The 17076-nt window shown below is 37.4% G+C and overlaps 1 protein-coding gene across 5 annotated transcripts in view; it reads right to left on the minus strand.

The window, feature by feature from the left end:
• Positions 1-251: 251 nt before the first annotated feature.
• ANKS6 (ankyrin repeat and sterile alpha motif domain containing 6) overlaps positions 252-17076 on the minus strand; it is a 41393-nt gene continuing 24568 nt past the window's right edge. For 2 of the 5 annotated variants that reach the window (XM_048289445.1, XM_048289446.1), the window contains exons 11-17: positions 16666-16835; positions 12933-13122; positions 11424-11540; positions 9480-9547; positions 8060-8176; positions 7055-7151; positions 252-1011 (exon numbers count right to left, since the gene is read on the minus strand). In XM_048289445.1, coding sequence (XP_048145402.1) covers positions 962-1011; positions 7055-7151; positions 8060-8176; positions 9480-9547; positions 11424-11540; positions 12933-13122; positions 16666-16835 — 809 coding nt within the window. In that variant the 3' untranslated portion in view covers positions 252-961. Of the gene's footprint in view, positions 1012-3682; positions 3751-5230; positions 5658-7054; positions 7152-8059; positions 8177-9479; positions 9548-11423; positions 11541-12932; positions 13123-16665; positions 16836-17076 lie in introns of all 5 variants that reach the window. The other 3 variants (XR_007200422.1, XR_007200420.1, XR_007200421.1) reach the window with 3 other exon arrangements.

Genomic DNA, 17076 nt, shown 5'->3' on the forward strand with positions numbered 1-17076 from the left:
TTCTTGCCTTTACCTGCAGTACTTGAGTCTTCAGAAAGATAAATATAGTGTCAGAGGCTTCTGAAGACTTGTATTTTAATTCCTGATGATTTGCATTTTAACTACTTAACAAAAAAATGGTATTTACTAAGCAGAAAATTATTTCTACTTGTAATTACTGTAACTTTCATTTCAAAATTGCTACAAAATCAAGTTATAAAAATGTATTTTTAAGTATATGCTAGTGTTACTGTCCAAAAAAACCCAGCCAATACCAGGTAAAAGGTTTTATTCTCAAAAAAAGTCAGCTATATAAAATATTTTAACATTCTGTTTAAATATTGGTGACAGATAATGCATTTCCTCAAATAAAGTGCTGTTTTTACAAATAGGTATTTCATTTTTACTTTTACTGCTGTTTTAACCTCATAATATTGAATAGATAAAGTATATTTTGGTTAACGAAGAATGCAGCATTACTTCTTTATATTTCTTCCCATGAAACCGTTACATTTTCAATCTGGACTCCTTTATCTGTATCCAATCAACAGAGGCATATTCAGTTTATGTATTTCCCCACGTAGGAGGTGTCACAATTTGGGGTGGGCTTCTTGCCTTCTTCTGTGCTTTTGTTGCCCTTGACTGTGCTCATGTAGGTCTCCCATGGTTCTTCATCTACAGGCAAGAGTGGAATGAAACATCCATCTTCTTGCATGTTTATCCATTCTTCCTGCTCTTCTCTGTTTTCCTTAAATCCAGACCACTGATGCCTTGAACAATTCAACACTTAGGTTGAACTACAGAAGTAATCTCTTTATTATTTTCTTTTACTTTTTGTGGGTTTTGTATTTTAAGCATGTTACTGCAGAAAATCCTATGTCAGTGTAGTCAGGACTAACCTTTCTAATTTTCATTTGTACACTTGGATTTACTTAGTCAGATGCCAAACTTCACCATAAAAAAAAATATTTTGTTCCAGTAGCTACCTTTTAGAAGAAACGGCTTCTTGTGGTTTTGAAGAGCAGCCAGGTGCTGTAAAAGGGAAAAAAAAAGTCTGAAAAACTGCAACCAGCAAGACTCACAGCTGTAAACAAGAGAGTAATTCCACAACTACTGGAAACAGACCCACATTTCCCAGTGTTATACCAGAATCTAACAATTTGATCCTGTAATTAATTTTACTCATCTTAAGCTGTCTCCTGTATGGAGAAGGAATAAGAAGTCAAACTCATGTGTGAAAAGGTCACCTATTGCCACAAAGTGTCGAGTATCCCTCTCATCTCAATGTGCACTTTTCCAGCAAGTGATTACCTGAATCCTGTATGATTTTTATATGCAAGTCTATATTGATTTTGCTCCTATTTTTATGCCTCGCTCTTCAATCTCTAACTCCCTCCTTTGGATAATTTCTACTTGATATTTTTGTCTCTGAATCCAAAAGTGAAAAGTAAATATACAAACAACTCTGTATCTGCAGATATATATGTATCTATCAATATATACAAGATACTATAATATGTAACGAGAAACCAGAAGACCAGAATTTCCACTAACTATAGACTGAATGGTATAATTTTCTTTTTCCATCATAGGCATACTCTTCATTTAAACTTTTGTCTGGAGAATATGCAGTTTATTCTTTTGATATCTATGTCCTGCCTTTCCTCATTGCCCTTACTAGGTGTTTGGATTTTCTCTTTTCTTCCCACCTATCAGAGTGTTGTTTAGATGGTGGAGATTGGGTGCATGAAGCTTGACACAGGCCCCCAAAATGAACTAAACAATTAGTCCTGGCAACTGGGCATTCAGAAAGTCCAATTTTCTTTTTTACCAGAATCATGTAAGCAAACAGCTCACCTCAAACCACAAAGAGAAACTTTTCCTGGGGTAATATAATTTGTTAAATCCCATTCTCTCAGAAAGCTGGACTTTATGCCGCCACTTGTTGTTTCACTGAAGTTGGAGGCCAGACAAAGGAGGAGCATTTTGTTCCTCAGAGCAGTCATTTTGCCTTATGCCTCCATGGGCTTGTCATCTGCTCTAAATGTCGAAGCAGCACAGTAATTCTGTGTTTGCTGGACACATTTGCTGGGCTATAAAGAAGCAGTATCTTCCTAGTAGTTTCTCTGATCAACGACAGGGTGCATTGTCAATTTTCCATGCTGTAATGGTAGCCAAACTATCAAAGTGTCAAAACCCGCCAAAACGTTCACTCTTGGAATGAATAATTTCATCAGAATTTTCTAAAGGTGACCAATTAATTTCCATTAAAAAGAGAGATGAAGGCAACACTCCTCATGTGTACTGTTTGCCTATTCAGAGTTCATTCCTGGTGCCTCCAAACCTAATGGCTTACAGGTCCAATAACCTCTGAATTATTTACACTGCTCTGCCTTATTCAGGTCAGGCAAGGACTGGAACATGGAATTCCCACAGCCTAACCTAGTGCTCCCTGGCATGGGGTGGGGAGGAAGCAGTCTCAGTACTTCTGACAGAAAGCAAATGTTTGTCAAAGCCTGTTGTTTTCTGCAATGCAGAATCAGCTCACTTCTAGCCCCAGGGATGATACAGCAACTGATGTACAACAGAAACCTTCTCCCAACTGTGAGCTTTACTATAATTGGAATAGCTCCTCTGCCAAAACCCAACAAACACTCAACTCTTCCAGGAGTTCCTGTAGTATAACAGGGAGCTCAGGAGTAATGATCTCAGCAGGAGGTGCTCAACCAGAAGCTACAAGAAGTCAGCAAATGATTTTGAACTGCCAAAAAAAAAAAAAAAAAATCCAGAAGAAACTGTAGGGTGTTCCCTAAAGAAGCCTGTTGGGTGAAATTAGTTGTACCATCAATCCTCTACTTCTGATAGTCTTGCTTTTATTTATTCTGCCTCTCCTTGTTTTCCTTCTAGTGTATTCCCTAGAAGGGTGAATGTAGATAACCACTGCAGCTCTCCTTTCCTATAAACACTCACCTGGATGTACTTCTATTTCTGCTGCATGCTATCTCATACCAGCAACAACTCCTGACTCAGTGGTAGCAGGGGAGGGACTGAGCCTGGGCAGTGGGGACTGGAGCATTTTGGGCGGAACTAAAGCTAAGGGGACACTGGAGCTATGGATGGGGAAAGGCGTAGAAGCTGCAGACATTTGCAGACGAGGTGATAATAATCAGTCGACAGACCTCCCAAAATTATAAACTACAGTTCCAGAAAGTAAAGATTAAATTTCTTTCCCCCTGCTTTTTCTTTTCTGATTCTTATGGATATACCTGGATTATATTTCACTTTCTTCTTTACACCCCTACAGGCTGCAAACCTCGTAAAAGCAGAGATACACTGACAGCCACTCTGGTTTAGGTACTGAACTTTTAAAATTACTCAAAGTATTCACAAAATCACAGGGAAACAGTGAAACCAACACAGCTGGAAGAGCAGAATGTTTTCATTATCCTGTGAGCTACATCTAGCTTTCTAAAAGGGCAAATCATGATGGCTTTCTTGCTAATGGTGTCCAGACAGGCTCCTATGAAGAGCTGTGGAGAAATGAGATGATACAGACCATGCAAGAAGCATAAAAATTTCACATACTACTTTTCAAACGTACCACAGGAGGCAGCCAGTTACAGATGCCATGAGGTAAATCAATGATTAGACTGTAATGAGCTAGAGAAGTAAGTTCACATCAGAAAAAACTAATTGTATTTACCATGGAAAAACTTGGGAAGGATACAATTTCAGAAGCCTTCCTTAGGTGGGAGTCCAAGATACCTTAACCTGAAGTAGTAGCAGAAAAGAATACAAAACAAATACACAAAGCAAGTAATAGCAAATTTCTAAGCCCGATGTCCTAGAGAAGCACAAGGATTAAGCAGCTGAACTGCTGTGTACAGAGCACAGGGTGTTGTTTAAATTGTCACATAACTGAGGTGTGGTAACAGTGATGCAAATCTTTTTAATGGTTCAAGATGAAATGTAGGGAAACAGAGACCAGTGAGACGGACAGCAATACCAACCAGATTAGCAAAAACTGTACCAAAGAATCTGAAGTTCTGTGGAAAACAATCAAAAAGAGTTTTGATAAGTCTTGCCTCATCAACCTACTAGAATCCCTTGAAGGTGCCAACAGCCTTGTAGATAAAAGAGGTCCATTTGATGCCTGGATTTTGACAAGGCACTCACAAGGTCCAAGGTTAGCTCTTAAGATAATAAGGAACCCACAGGGTAAAAAGAAAATGTATTGTGTAGATGAATAATCTGTTAGGGAGGCAGCGGACAGAAGGTTGCTGTAAATAGTGATTTTTTCCATAGCAGAGAGATTCACCACTAGTATTTCATAGGGATCTGCATGAGGATATTCAGGATATGAACAGTATATTCAATATATGATTTTGAGAGGGCATATAAAGTGAAGGGAAAAACCTTCCTAAGTTATCCATGTAAATAAAAAGAAAGGTAAACAGAAGACTGGCAAAAGGACTTCATGTGACATCTGTGCCCAAACAATAGGACAGCAGACAAAATTTGATGAGGATAAATATGAAATAATATTAAGTAAGGCAAATGGAAACGAAGATGTATGTGTGTTTATATAAAATTATAGGCTGTGAGCTCAAACTCAGTAGATTAGCTGGGTTGTAAGAAGTAATTCCAATTAATGCCAATTCAGTCTCCAATTATAGTCAACACAGCACAGTACTAGAAATAACTAGGAAAGGGCAAGAGAATGGAAAGTAGAGAACACAACTGAGAAACAGACATCACTCTGTCATGTAAATCCATAATACGCCTACATTTTGAACACTGTATGCTAGGCTGGTATCTCCCACGTCTGAAAAGGTAATATCAGAAAAGGAAAAGAGAAAAACTATGGTATAGGAGTGACAAAGCAGTCTATAAGCCTTCCACTTGGAAAAAAACATGAATGGAGAAGAGTATCACAGTGATCTGTAAAATCATCAGTGGCATGGAGGCGGTAAAGAGGAAACAACTGCTCACTGTATCTTCTGATCCAGTACAATGAAGCAAAAGAAGTCAGGACATGGCAAGTTCACAGCAAATGAAAGCAAGCAGCTCTTCACATCAGGGTCAGATGAGACTGGATGAAAAAGCTGAACACAACTGTATGGACCTTGGATCTGACTTGGTACAGCTGCTCTTATGCTCTAAAATGTTAACACATTCCTGGAAATTACTTCAAGTTCCAGAGACTGCCTAAGGGTTCTGCTGCTACTTTTTACAATAAAAAGCAGCTTACCTGGTGCAGAAACTTCTTTTATCTATGTGTTCTCTTCCTCTTTTCTGTTAGTGCTTCTGTTTCACAGCAAAATCTGTATCATGGAGCTCTCAAACACAAAACCCAAAAGCTAATCTCTGATGCAACCTCCTTGCAGCATCTTGTCAAAAGCTCAACAGGAGCAACTGTTGCCTCCATTCTTACAAAAGGATGCTGTCCCCAGCTCTGTGCCACCACTCTTGTCCTTTGATGTCTTCAAGACACTTAAGGTCAGCAAGTTGCTTGCAGGTATGTTACATCTCTATGCTTCTTTGGTTCTTGAGTAATTCCAGTTCTTTGCACCATGCAATCAAATCCCAAATAGCTTCTGCTCACCTAGTAGTACCTACAGAAGAGGTTCTTCAGCTCTGGGATGTTACCAAGAGACATTCAGAAGTTCCCATGCATGCTGAGAATGGAAAATTGCACAATGCGTACAGGGACACCTGAGAGTGGCTTTCAGCCACGCAGACTACACAGAGTACTGGAAGTAGCCCACATTCACTAACTACCCCAGCAATTCCTAGTTTTCCCCAAGACATCAGCAGGTCAACAGTTAGCACCTGCTTTCACATAGCTAGGGAAATGCAGCTGATTGAGATGGGAACAACTGGGACCACCTCATTATTAAGGTTTCCTAAAGCATACAATATCTGAATTACTTAACATCGCCCCTAAACAAATGAAATTATTTTGTGAGTGGATGAAAGCAGCAAAATAAACAATTGAAGAAGAAGCACTTTTAACATGGTGAACTTCTCAAGGCTAGTCAATGGCTTTTGCTGTTTCTACAAAAACATGGATACAGAAGTACACCTATGTAGATAGGTTATGCCCCATTCCTTAATCTGGAGTAACAGATGAGTATCTGCCTTTGTTTCAGGTGGCTGGCAGGACAGAGATTTGCAATTTTTATATCGGAGAGTGTAGGAAATGTATTCATTAATTACAGGTCAGCAACACCTTCCTGAATGCTTTGGTTACAGACAGTGCATTTTAAAAGGCAGTTTCTCTAGCTTGGCTAGCAGATAACACTGGTGCTTGGAATACATGTATTCCGAAGAATCCAACTATAGATAATATAAAAATACCACCTATGCAAAATAACTAAATGCACACTTACCTAAATACATAATTAACATAGCTGCCTCAACTGTTACGCTAAATTGTAAATCTTGAATATATTTATTCTACCTTATCATACTAAAGCGTCTGCTATAAAGAGTATGCAAAAGAGTATGAAGAGTATGTATCATACAGGAACACCTCCCCCTGATGCTACATACATACATACAGACAGTATACTATACACTCTGGATTGCTATACTTACATCCATTTTCTGTGTTTAGTAATGTAAAACAAAAATCTATGCTTATTCCAGATAGTACTGAGGGGTGTATAAACATCTTAGAGATACCTCTACTGTTCATGTTGAAATCTTCTCTACAGTCACAGCAAGAGACATACATCATTAACCAGGAAAGCAGCTAACTGGCTTGTTTATCACATTCTGTCTTCCAGCCAAGTATTAAATAAAATATCCACACATTTGGACATTAGGAAGACTTTTTTCACCAAAAGAGTGATTAGACATTGGAATGGGCTGCCCAGGGAGGTGGTGGAGTCACCATCCCTGGAGGTGTTTAAGGAAAGACCGGACATGGCACTCAGTGCCATGGTCTAGTTGTCATGGTGGTGTTTCGTTATAGGCTGGACTCTGATCTCAGAAGTCTTTTCCAACTGATTTTGTGATTCTGTGATTCAACCTGTAATTAATTTTTCAGTTAATTTCAGGTGCTACTTACATTGGGAATGACCTGGCGGCCGTGTGTTACTAACACTACTCTCAAAGGAAGAGTGGAAGTTGTGTATAGTTTCCTGTAAAATCTGTCTCTCTCGACCCTGTAAAAGAACAGTAAAATAAAATAAGGTATTCTTAAATTTCTGTTTAAAAAACTAATTTATTATGAATTCACAACAAATGTGTAAATAATGTGTGTCTACGTTCAGCACACCATTAGAAATAATAACAAATCCTTACCTCACAGATACATATAGAAAACCTTGTAGTAATCTTTTCCTGACACTACCAGACACCAATAGAAACATTTTTGTTACTTTCTTCCTATCTTTACTGCATGTCTTAGCATGGAACATCATCCACCTCCCCTAATTTTTAACCTCATCACTACTGTTGATCTAAACTTGGGGAAATTGTCTGTGGTTTTTTTGTCTGAACTTCCACGATTAGAGAGCGAATGGACCTCCAATCTAAAAAAGCTGCTGAGAAGCTTCAGCAGGCCTAATCAAAGACAGGTTCCAGTACAAACTCCCTCTGACAAGAGCACTGTTAACTGTACACATCTTAGCAAATCTGTTAATATTGATATAAAATTCAAAGGCATTAAAAGTGTAAGAAATGAGAGAAGAGCTATTTACCTAATTACAGAGGAATCAAAACCTGTTATGTTAACCAAAGGACAGCTTTCTGCTTATACTGCATTCTCTAGCTGGACTATTGCAGCCAGATGATTCTTTTTAGCACTGCTGAAATCAATATTCAGAAACTGCAATATTGCTCCTGTTTACAAATAGCTTCTTCACTGGACTAAGAAGGAGTTATTGAAAGAGAACAGGAAGTCCCCCAAAGGAAGATTTTTCACTAATGAAATACATGAAACACTTTGCTTGGAAAAAATTAATTTAGCTTTTCTAACTAACATCTGCAACTGAATTTCAAAATGTATGTTGAATTAATTATACAAACAAGCCTTGAAATAATTTACTAAGTACAGTACTTCAAAATGTACCTTTCCTGCATTCAGTTCAGAAATAGCTGCCAAAATTTGCTGTCTTGATCCATCAGTTTTAATACCCAGCTCTTTCAGATCACCATCAGTAAGTGTAAGAAAAGCTTCCATATCCACCTGTATATTAAAAAACAAAAAGAAGAAATAAAAGAAAAAAATATAAGACAAATTTACCTATGCAAAGATTCATTACTACAGGTTAAAAGTGGTTTGTTAGGCTTTTTAATCATATAGACTTACTGTAAATATTGTGCAAAAAGTATTTTTAATGAATTTCCAGCACCAAACGGTACACATTTTACCACTCTGTTGTAAAGCTTCTAATCTGCTGTTAATCATTTAACTAATCGTGATAGTAAATCTAAGATATTAATGGATTTTTAGTTTTCTTCCCCATCGATTCCTATTAATACAGAATATATACACTCCACAGAAATTCCTCTGCCTACAGTAGCAGCTACTTGAATATGCCTAAGGTTTCCCTCTTTTCTTTTCTTCACCCTTTTCCCCTAAGTATTTTTGGAATTTCAGAATATTGTGTTTACTTTTCCAGTGTCTCCTGAGAAAAACCTAGGTTTTGTTCATATATCAGTTTTTATTAACAACATATCCATAAGGCTGTGATAAGAATAAATATCTAAAACTTTTCATATTGATATAACCTTCATACACAAAGCATATTAATTCCTACAGAATGCTCCCTTGCCTATCATGCAGGGGAACAATAATAACCCAATATATTGTGATGCAGCTAAATTGTCTGGACTTGTGCTGAATCCTGAACTCTGTAGCAATGTCAGTTTAGTGCATGTCCATTCACTACCCTTTGCTTTGACCAAATAAACACACAATATTTGCTCCCATCTGATCCTGCCTTTAAGACTGCAGTGAATTAATTTTACTTATTTTCAGCAACATTTCCTTTCATTGCATCCTTTAGCAAGTCAATGTCACCAGTCTCATCTACCAGGATGCCTACATTCCCCAGTTTAATTTTCCTTTTGCTTTTGCAGAGTGGATAAAGAAGATAAAGCAGCCATCTCAGTGACTCCCACCCTGCTGTTGTCCATCTGCAAATGAGGTTCCAGCTGTGATTCCAGGGATGATACAGTATGTCCTATAAACTATTTAGCCACATTGGATAAAGATATATATAGAAAAAGCAGAGTGTAAAAACAGAGAGGAAAAGAGGAAAAAAAGCCCTATCTATATAAAAGGTGCAGGTTAAGAGTAAAGCTATTTGCAGTATCCTGGAGAATGCCACAAATACCACTTGATCCATGTTTCAAGGTCCTCTCTGCAATCAGGAATGGTTATAGAACTTGAAATCTGAGATTCTGGATCACAAATCTGATGCAACATGTGTTATACCCTACTTCCACCAAAACAGTAAAAAAAAGATCTTTTAGAAGAGACATACCTCCTGTTCCTCAAATATAGGCTGATATTTCTCAAGTGACAATTTTTTAAGGATGCCAGTCAGCTCATCTGTAATAACATAAAAAAAAAAGAAATCAACCTCATGGATTAGAAAAGATTTTAATCATCTCAGTATTATGAACTGAAAATATATATTAAAACCTGTATTTCCTGTAATCATGTATGGTAACAAAAAACCAACCACATTTATTCTCCATTAGAAATTGAAATACTGGCTTACTCTGTTCTCACCTACTTACATAGACTGTAATTCCATCTAGTCTTACTTTGCTAGGATAAACACCATTGTATTGCCCTTTCTACCTCATTAAAAGGATCTTACAAAACCAAACCAGTAAGGAATACCTAAGCACTTCAATGTCGAAAATGCAGGTGCTTGGCCCCAGATGGCTGACCCAGATTGTGCAGGTTAGACAGCAAAACTCCTCAAGCAGGCAAGGAACTGAATGGCCTATTTCTGTGTCATCATCCAGGAAGGTAAAGTGTAGACCAAGCAACCACACACCTGCTCATTCAAAAGACCATACAACACAGGTCTTTCTGAATCCTCTTCTCCTCATGTGCCTGACATCCAGGCATCTTGAACACAGACAGCTGAAGCCCAGCTAAGATGAAAACTAAAGTTTTACAAGCTCAGCTTCCAAGGCTAAGAGCACTTTCCTCTTAAAGTCTAAGGAAATTAAATGTTGCAGGACCTGATAGTGACTCTTCCCACACATCTAAAATGTGATTAGTTAAAAAGCATAAAAGCACTTTCAGAATAACCTGACATTACCTCTCTTAATTATGCATTACCTCTCTCAGCTAAAGTTTTCTTTTTTATTACTTTGCTATTTAGTCACGAGTAACTAACGATCTGTTTTTTCCCCTTAAGTAGCTAAGTGGTCAGTTAAACTAAGAAGTCAGAGTCAAAATGAAGAACATGAATTATTACACTATAAAATGAAACTATATTTAATATTCTGCATATAAACTCACTTTCATTTTAAGGACATCACTAGTCCATTGCCAAATATACTTTGTTTTCATTTATTTAACTTCTTTGTCTTTTGACTTTCCCTTTTCTTTCACCATCAGTAGCAACAGGAAAGAGAATCTCACACTCTAAGCTTCTCAAAACACATCAAGTACCTCAAGATAAACACACCGTTGTGTACTATTTTGGAAGACTTCTTCTTTACATAGAAGAGTCCACAGACAACTGGAGAGAAAAATTCTAGTTGAGTCTTATTTTCTGCTAGGGTTTTGCTGCATTTTTTTTTACATTAAGTTCACCTAACTTGGTATGCCTAACATGATTTGCAAAAATTGACACGGTCTCAGGCTAAAAGCTTTAGTACCCTGACATTAATCCATGGGAAAAGGTAACCAGTTTTAAAATTGTATCATGGGAACTTCTCCACATTGTTTGATGAAAAATATCATCTTAGAGAGAGAAAAGAGGATGTGCATTAGAAGACCTTAGATATATTATGAACGTTTTTTTTCTTTTAGGGTGTTAGCTACCCTTGCATTTTTCATCATGCTGGTGTGCTTAGACTGTAGGCCATAACACAGGAAGAAACTTCCAGGGTCTCTGAGCTCAGTCTTACTGTCATAAACAACTGTAACACCAAACACCTTTCACACACACACAGACTGCTTTCAAGTGTAGGCCCTTCATGTTCTCTCTTCCTCTATCCCTCTTCCAGTTCCTGTATTATTACACTAAGGTTGAACAAAACCTGAAACCTCTCACTTTTACAATGTTTGCTTAACATGTTTGTCCTTTGCTTTATCACTCTCATTTGCTCTACACTTACCTTGTCTCCTTACCCACGTCCCTGGAGCAAGCTTAAGTTCTTGGAGCTCTTAGTGATTTTGCCATGTTACTCCTAATAAGCACCTTCTTTTATATTAGTCTGTAGTAGTAAGGTAAGATTACCTTTCTCCAAGTTTTCAGAGCCTTCTTTTACTCTCACATGGTTTCGTCTTTCATTATTCTCTACATCACTGGCTCTCAGCATAGAGCCAAGCTGTTGATGGTCCACCAAGTGGTTGCCTAAAAAGAAACAAAGAACACCTCTGAACCCTGCTGCCTATTGTTCCTTCACAGTAACAGTCAATGCAAATCAATTTTCTTATTCATTTAAGTTCACTTGAAAGAAAAGACAAGTTAACACTGCAGACCTTCTGTACTTATTCTTCTGATTACTGCTTGGCATATCAGCATTTGTACTGCTACTGCTGAATCAAATCAGAGTCAGAGAAGCCCTTGAATTAAAGGAGCACTTAGCTACAAAAGCTTGCAAACACAATGAACCCAGAGCTACTTGAGCTACTGACAAACAACCTTCCTACAAGGGAACTCACAGTATCTTGGCATTAGTGTGTGGTCACAAAACCCAGCTTCACTAGGTGAGATGAGAGCAGCTGATGGCTTGGGGAATTAGTCTCATTATCCAACAGTGAGTCCTCTTCCTTTTATGTATCTCTTAATCAACAACTCTTATGTTATCAAGTCATCATTATAAAATGGCACTAAATGTGAAAGGATTTGCTCCAGCAGTCACTAGAATATGTTACAGCTAAGCCATGAGAAGAGGACAGAAAGAAGATCAAATATCACCTGTTTTTAGTGTCAAATGGAATTACAGTGTTAATGGACAAAGCTGGCATAAGTGAAAACAAACCAAAATCAATGGAGATGATTTCAGAAAAAACAAAAATAGTACAAAGTGCCTCCATTTCTTATTTAAAAGGTTCTGAGTCAAGTTATTTTCTTCATTTTTTTTGAGATATTTATAAGAGAAAAAAAAATTCTTGATATCCTGTTTCCAATGCAGTAAAACGACTTTTTAGAAGTTGCAATTTAGACTTTAAAGTCTAGTTTAAAAGGTATTAATCTTACTGGAAAAGTAATAACATTATCATTCTTTCTTATGACTTTAGTTAAAAAGAGGTTGTAATAAGGTTATTTTGGTGATTTAGAAAAAAATATGTACTACAGCTCTTAATCAACTTCATGTAGCTATAACTCGCTATGAATAAAAAATGTGTCTTTGTAGTGATGTGCTCCCCTGCATTTACCAAAACACCAAAAAAAAGTTCTAGTTTTGTACCCTCAGCAAAGGGTGAAAAACAGGACTTAAGCCATGAAGGGGGAAAAGGAAGGAGGCCATTTAAGAGTGGCCTACCAACATGTTCTATGCTAGCTTTGAGATGATACCAGTCTCTCTGTAAATGGAAAAAATCACAGGTTTTGGGAGAGAAAAAGGCAGTTATTATTGCAGGAACGCCAATCTCACTGTAAAAACCACCATAATATATTTTCTAGAAAGAAAAGAGACCTCATTCTCATGCAGACACACACACATAGTCCAGTACAGTTACAGCTTTAAACATGCAGTGCTCTTGATGAATGAATGCCCTGTAATTACAGTGAGGTACCCACCATCCTCTGTGATAGTACCACTGCTGGAGCCGTTGCTCTTGGCGTGTCTGTGAGAAGAAGAGACAGAAGACTCTGTGTTTTGAACCTTAGGAGATGGGGAAGGTGACGGGGAAGGTGTGAGAGTTGGTGATGTGCTTTTAGACGTAGATGAAGTCCCAGATGGAGGTCTTTTATTCATCTCCAGTTTTTGCTGCAGTTAATGATACAATCATTTCAGTTAAAAAATAATCAAAAAAGTGTTTACCTAGATATGATCCTTCAATATTACTTAAGTTGCCTGTCATTTCTGCAGAGCATATAGTCACAACTAGAAGTTTCTGCTTGATGTATATTGAAATAATTGAAGCAATAGTGATTTTATCCCAGATGAAAGTCTTGTCTCCTCAAATTCATCAAGAAAAATACATTTGTTAAGGCTGTAATTTTGTAATAAGAAAATTATTTCTTGTAAAGCAATATTGCCTAGAAGCACTACAAGTACTCTTTTTCTAAAAGGACTGCTGTAGTTTAAGTCCAACTGGCAACTTTGTACCACACAGCCTCTCAGTCACCTCCCCACCTCCCATTGCCGGGCAGGAGAAGCAAAAGTAAAACTTGCAGTTCAGATAAAAACAGTTTAATAACAGAAACAAAGTAAATGACTTTGACTATTCAAATAGGGATTTTCATTCAGAGATTTCATTAAATAAATAAAGCCTCAATTAGAGATTCTCAAAGCATATGAGATGCTAATTTAAAGTAGCACTTCATGCTGGGTTAACAAGAAACATGTAGCAAGCATAAACTAAGTTTTGGGCGCATTAAACCCCTTGCTGCACTGGAATGGAAGTTTCCAGCCAATCCTGAAATTTATTATTACCTAACAGGAGTCAAGTGATTTATTAAGAATTTTGCAAATATGGAACACATTTGGAGGCATGGAAAACAGGAAAACACATGAGTTAAAATGGGGAATAAGAATATATGTGTGTACACATATCATCAGTCTTTTCCAAAAACAGTCAATGCACCTCATCTCCTAAATTCTTTGATCGACATATATATTTTGATGTCTGCACTGTATGACCCAAAAAGAAGGTGATTTTTTCCTGGATTCCTGCATTCAGAGTTTAAATACCTTTTGTCACTCAGACTACTACAACAAACTGATAAAAAAGTTGATCTGGGTGTGAATGACAGAGGTTCCTGTCTTTACAATTTTGCTTCTGTGCTGTGGCATAAATGGAACTTTTCTAGTTAATGAAAGAGATGCGGATTTATAATATAAAATTTATTTGAATGGTAACATTCTTCCATTACTCTATCCCATGTCAGAATATAATACTTCCTTAGCCCTGCACTGAATTTACTAGAAGTAATGTAACATGATAGAAACCTGAGAGGTCTCTGAAGAGCATCATGAACTCATTTCAACTTTCTGTCCCAAATTTCCATCTAAATTGTTATTGGCCATTTGTGTTTCAGAATGGTCTTCCCTCCCTAGCACATAGTCTGCAGCCATTTAAATTACATCTTCCTGAAAAATGTTACTCATATTTTTCTTTTCCTTTCTTTAAAGCTTGCACCACCTCACCCCTTTAGCAAAATTGATCAGTGTAATATCACTGCATTTTTAGATCAGCTATTTCCAAGTTTAGACAGCATGATCCTAATGGGAGGACACATGCCATTCCTCAATGGATATAGACATTATATTTCCAGCATTTACATTGCTGATTACAACAACAAAGTAGACTGCTAGCTTTTGCAGTCAGTGTGGATCCATATTTGATTGTGTTCTCCCAACAGAAATCTCCAAAAATCACCTCAGTTGAATGATACATGAACATCTATAGTGAGATCCACACTATGACATGTTTTGTTACTGGTGGATAGAATGAAACTCTTCTAGACATCTAAGCAAAAAGCACCAGAAAAGCTGTTGCCTTTCCAAAACAGTGGCAAAAATGTTGTTTAAAAATCTTTTGTTCAATGGTATGATGAACAGCCTTTCCAGAAGATGATCTGCAGTACATTGCACTTCAGTACTCCTTTATCCCCTAATATATCCCACTGTGAGTGGAAACAGTAGTTAAACTTCTCAGTGGCAGCATTGCTGCAACACAAGGCCATCTGCAGCCCAAAGCTCACAGGTACTATCTCTTGGTGGGCTGATTAACATAACTGAGAAAAATGAGACTTTTGGGGGGCACACAAGGAGCTCTTCTGAAATTATTTCCGAGCTAAAAACAAGCTGAGAGGACATGAGAGGACAGTTTAATTAAAACATACTGGTCAGACCACCTCTGAAAGAAAAAGCATTTGGTAGCTGCTCTGCAGAGAAGACTTTAATGAGGGGAGAGGATGATAAAGGGGTTTTGTCTACAGGAAAAAGAGACAGATCATTTATAACTCAGGGAGCAGTTACATGGGATAAAAAGGGAGGAAATATTATCATATGCCAAAGAATTGATAAGAATCCTTAGGCTTTGGTGGTCCCACTGAGTTAGAAATTTTAGCTCCCAGTCTCATCTTTGAAAAGCAACCAATAGGCCCTCCAAAATCAGGACTGACAGGTCAGAGACAAAGTGACTATTCATGGAAACTGTTTCAGCATTGGTAGTTGCACCTTTTCCTGATTTTCGTCCTCCAGAAATTTCCGAACAACTTCGCAATTTCGTTTATCATTTTTATGTATTGATTAAATACGAATATTGTGTACTGTTGTCATATAAGACATCACAGAATGAGATTGCAGAAGTATTAAGTTTATACTCTGGTCATTTTTGTTTCCTCAGGCAAAATTTCAAGAATCTCACTGAAAGATGCAAAGAAAACAAAACAAAACAAAATAAGCTGCTTGGAGATTACATAGCAAAAGTTGGAGAAATTTTGCTCTTGCTCACATATTCTAACATTTGCAGAATAACAGGCATTAGAACATAAACCCCAAATTATGTGTTTTCTTTCTCTTGCTCTCTGAAATGTAATGTTTCCCTGTGTAAATAAACCCATCAATTTCTCAACAGCATGTCACATCTGCTGTTATGATGCTGCTTTCAAATTTGTGTCTCTGCAGATCTTCAAGGTTTAAAATCTTAACCCTCAAAAATGTTGTACAAAGTAGTTAAGAACTTCAAAGTACATGCACAAAAACGTGCAGGTCATGAGGGTAAAGCTACTCATTCCATGGAATTGACAGGGAAGTCAGCACAGATAGTACAGCCTTGCGAGCAAAACCCGACTTTGGTGATGACCTGCTGTTTGAAAGTAACACCTTGTGGAGCAGACTGGATACATGCATGTTGCTGTGCTCAGCATATCCTGGTACAAATTATGTCATGCTCTGCATTCAGGTTGAGCCTTTGAAGGGAAACTAGCTAGAGAAACTAACTATACCACTTCAGGGTAAAATCCAGGAATAACTAACATAAAACACTGGATCCGGACCATAGAAAGAAATAATGAGAAACCATAACAGTGCAGATCTACCCTAAGATCAAGCATTACATTTACTGTTTTTTAACACAGAGTGAAACTAATAATAAAGTAAAATCATGTTTTATTATTAGGTTTCATCTTCTGCAGACTTGCACTTAAAAGTAAGGTTTGTAGAGCTGAAAAGTTTCCACTAACATAACAAGTGTTCATTCATTTTTGGCTGTGCAATGCTGTGCACCAACTACCCATAACTGAGTTATGACCTATTAAAATTGGCCAGTTTGGAAGTGCAAAATTTTACATTTCCTGTTACCTTTACAACATGTCCATTGCCAACAATCTGAGCACACTGCAAATCTGACAGAGTAGATGAAGGAGTTGACTGGACTGGACTGTGCTGTTGGCTGGGTTTCTGTTCAGGTAAGCCTGCTGCTTTTCTTCTTTGGGCTGCAATCTGAGACAAAACATTATCTGCACTGCCACCTAAAACAAAAAACAGAATAAACCCAGTAAAGGAAACCATAATTTTGAAATGTTTGTTAACTCTCAAACATTCACTTTCATTTAAAAACTGACTGGATGAAGCAAAAAACAATTGTAAGGTTCAGATCTGTCCAGCAGCTTCCAGAAAAAACAGCAAAAATCAATTGAAGAAGAGAGAAGCCATCCCTGGCTTCACACACACACACAGCTGACACCCTTAGATATAACTTTCATGAGCCAC

The sequence above is a fragment of the Corvus hawaiiensis genome, chromosome 30 (assembly GCF_020740725.1).
Source record: "Corvus hawaiiensis isolate bCorHaw1 chromosome 30, bCorHaw1.pri.cur, whole genome shotgun sequence".
NCBI classification, from domain to species: domain Eukaryota; kingdom Metazoa; phylum Chordata; class Aves; order Passeriformes; family Corvidae; genus Corvus; species Corvus hawaiiensis.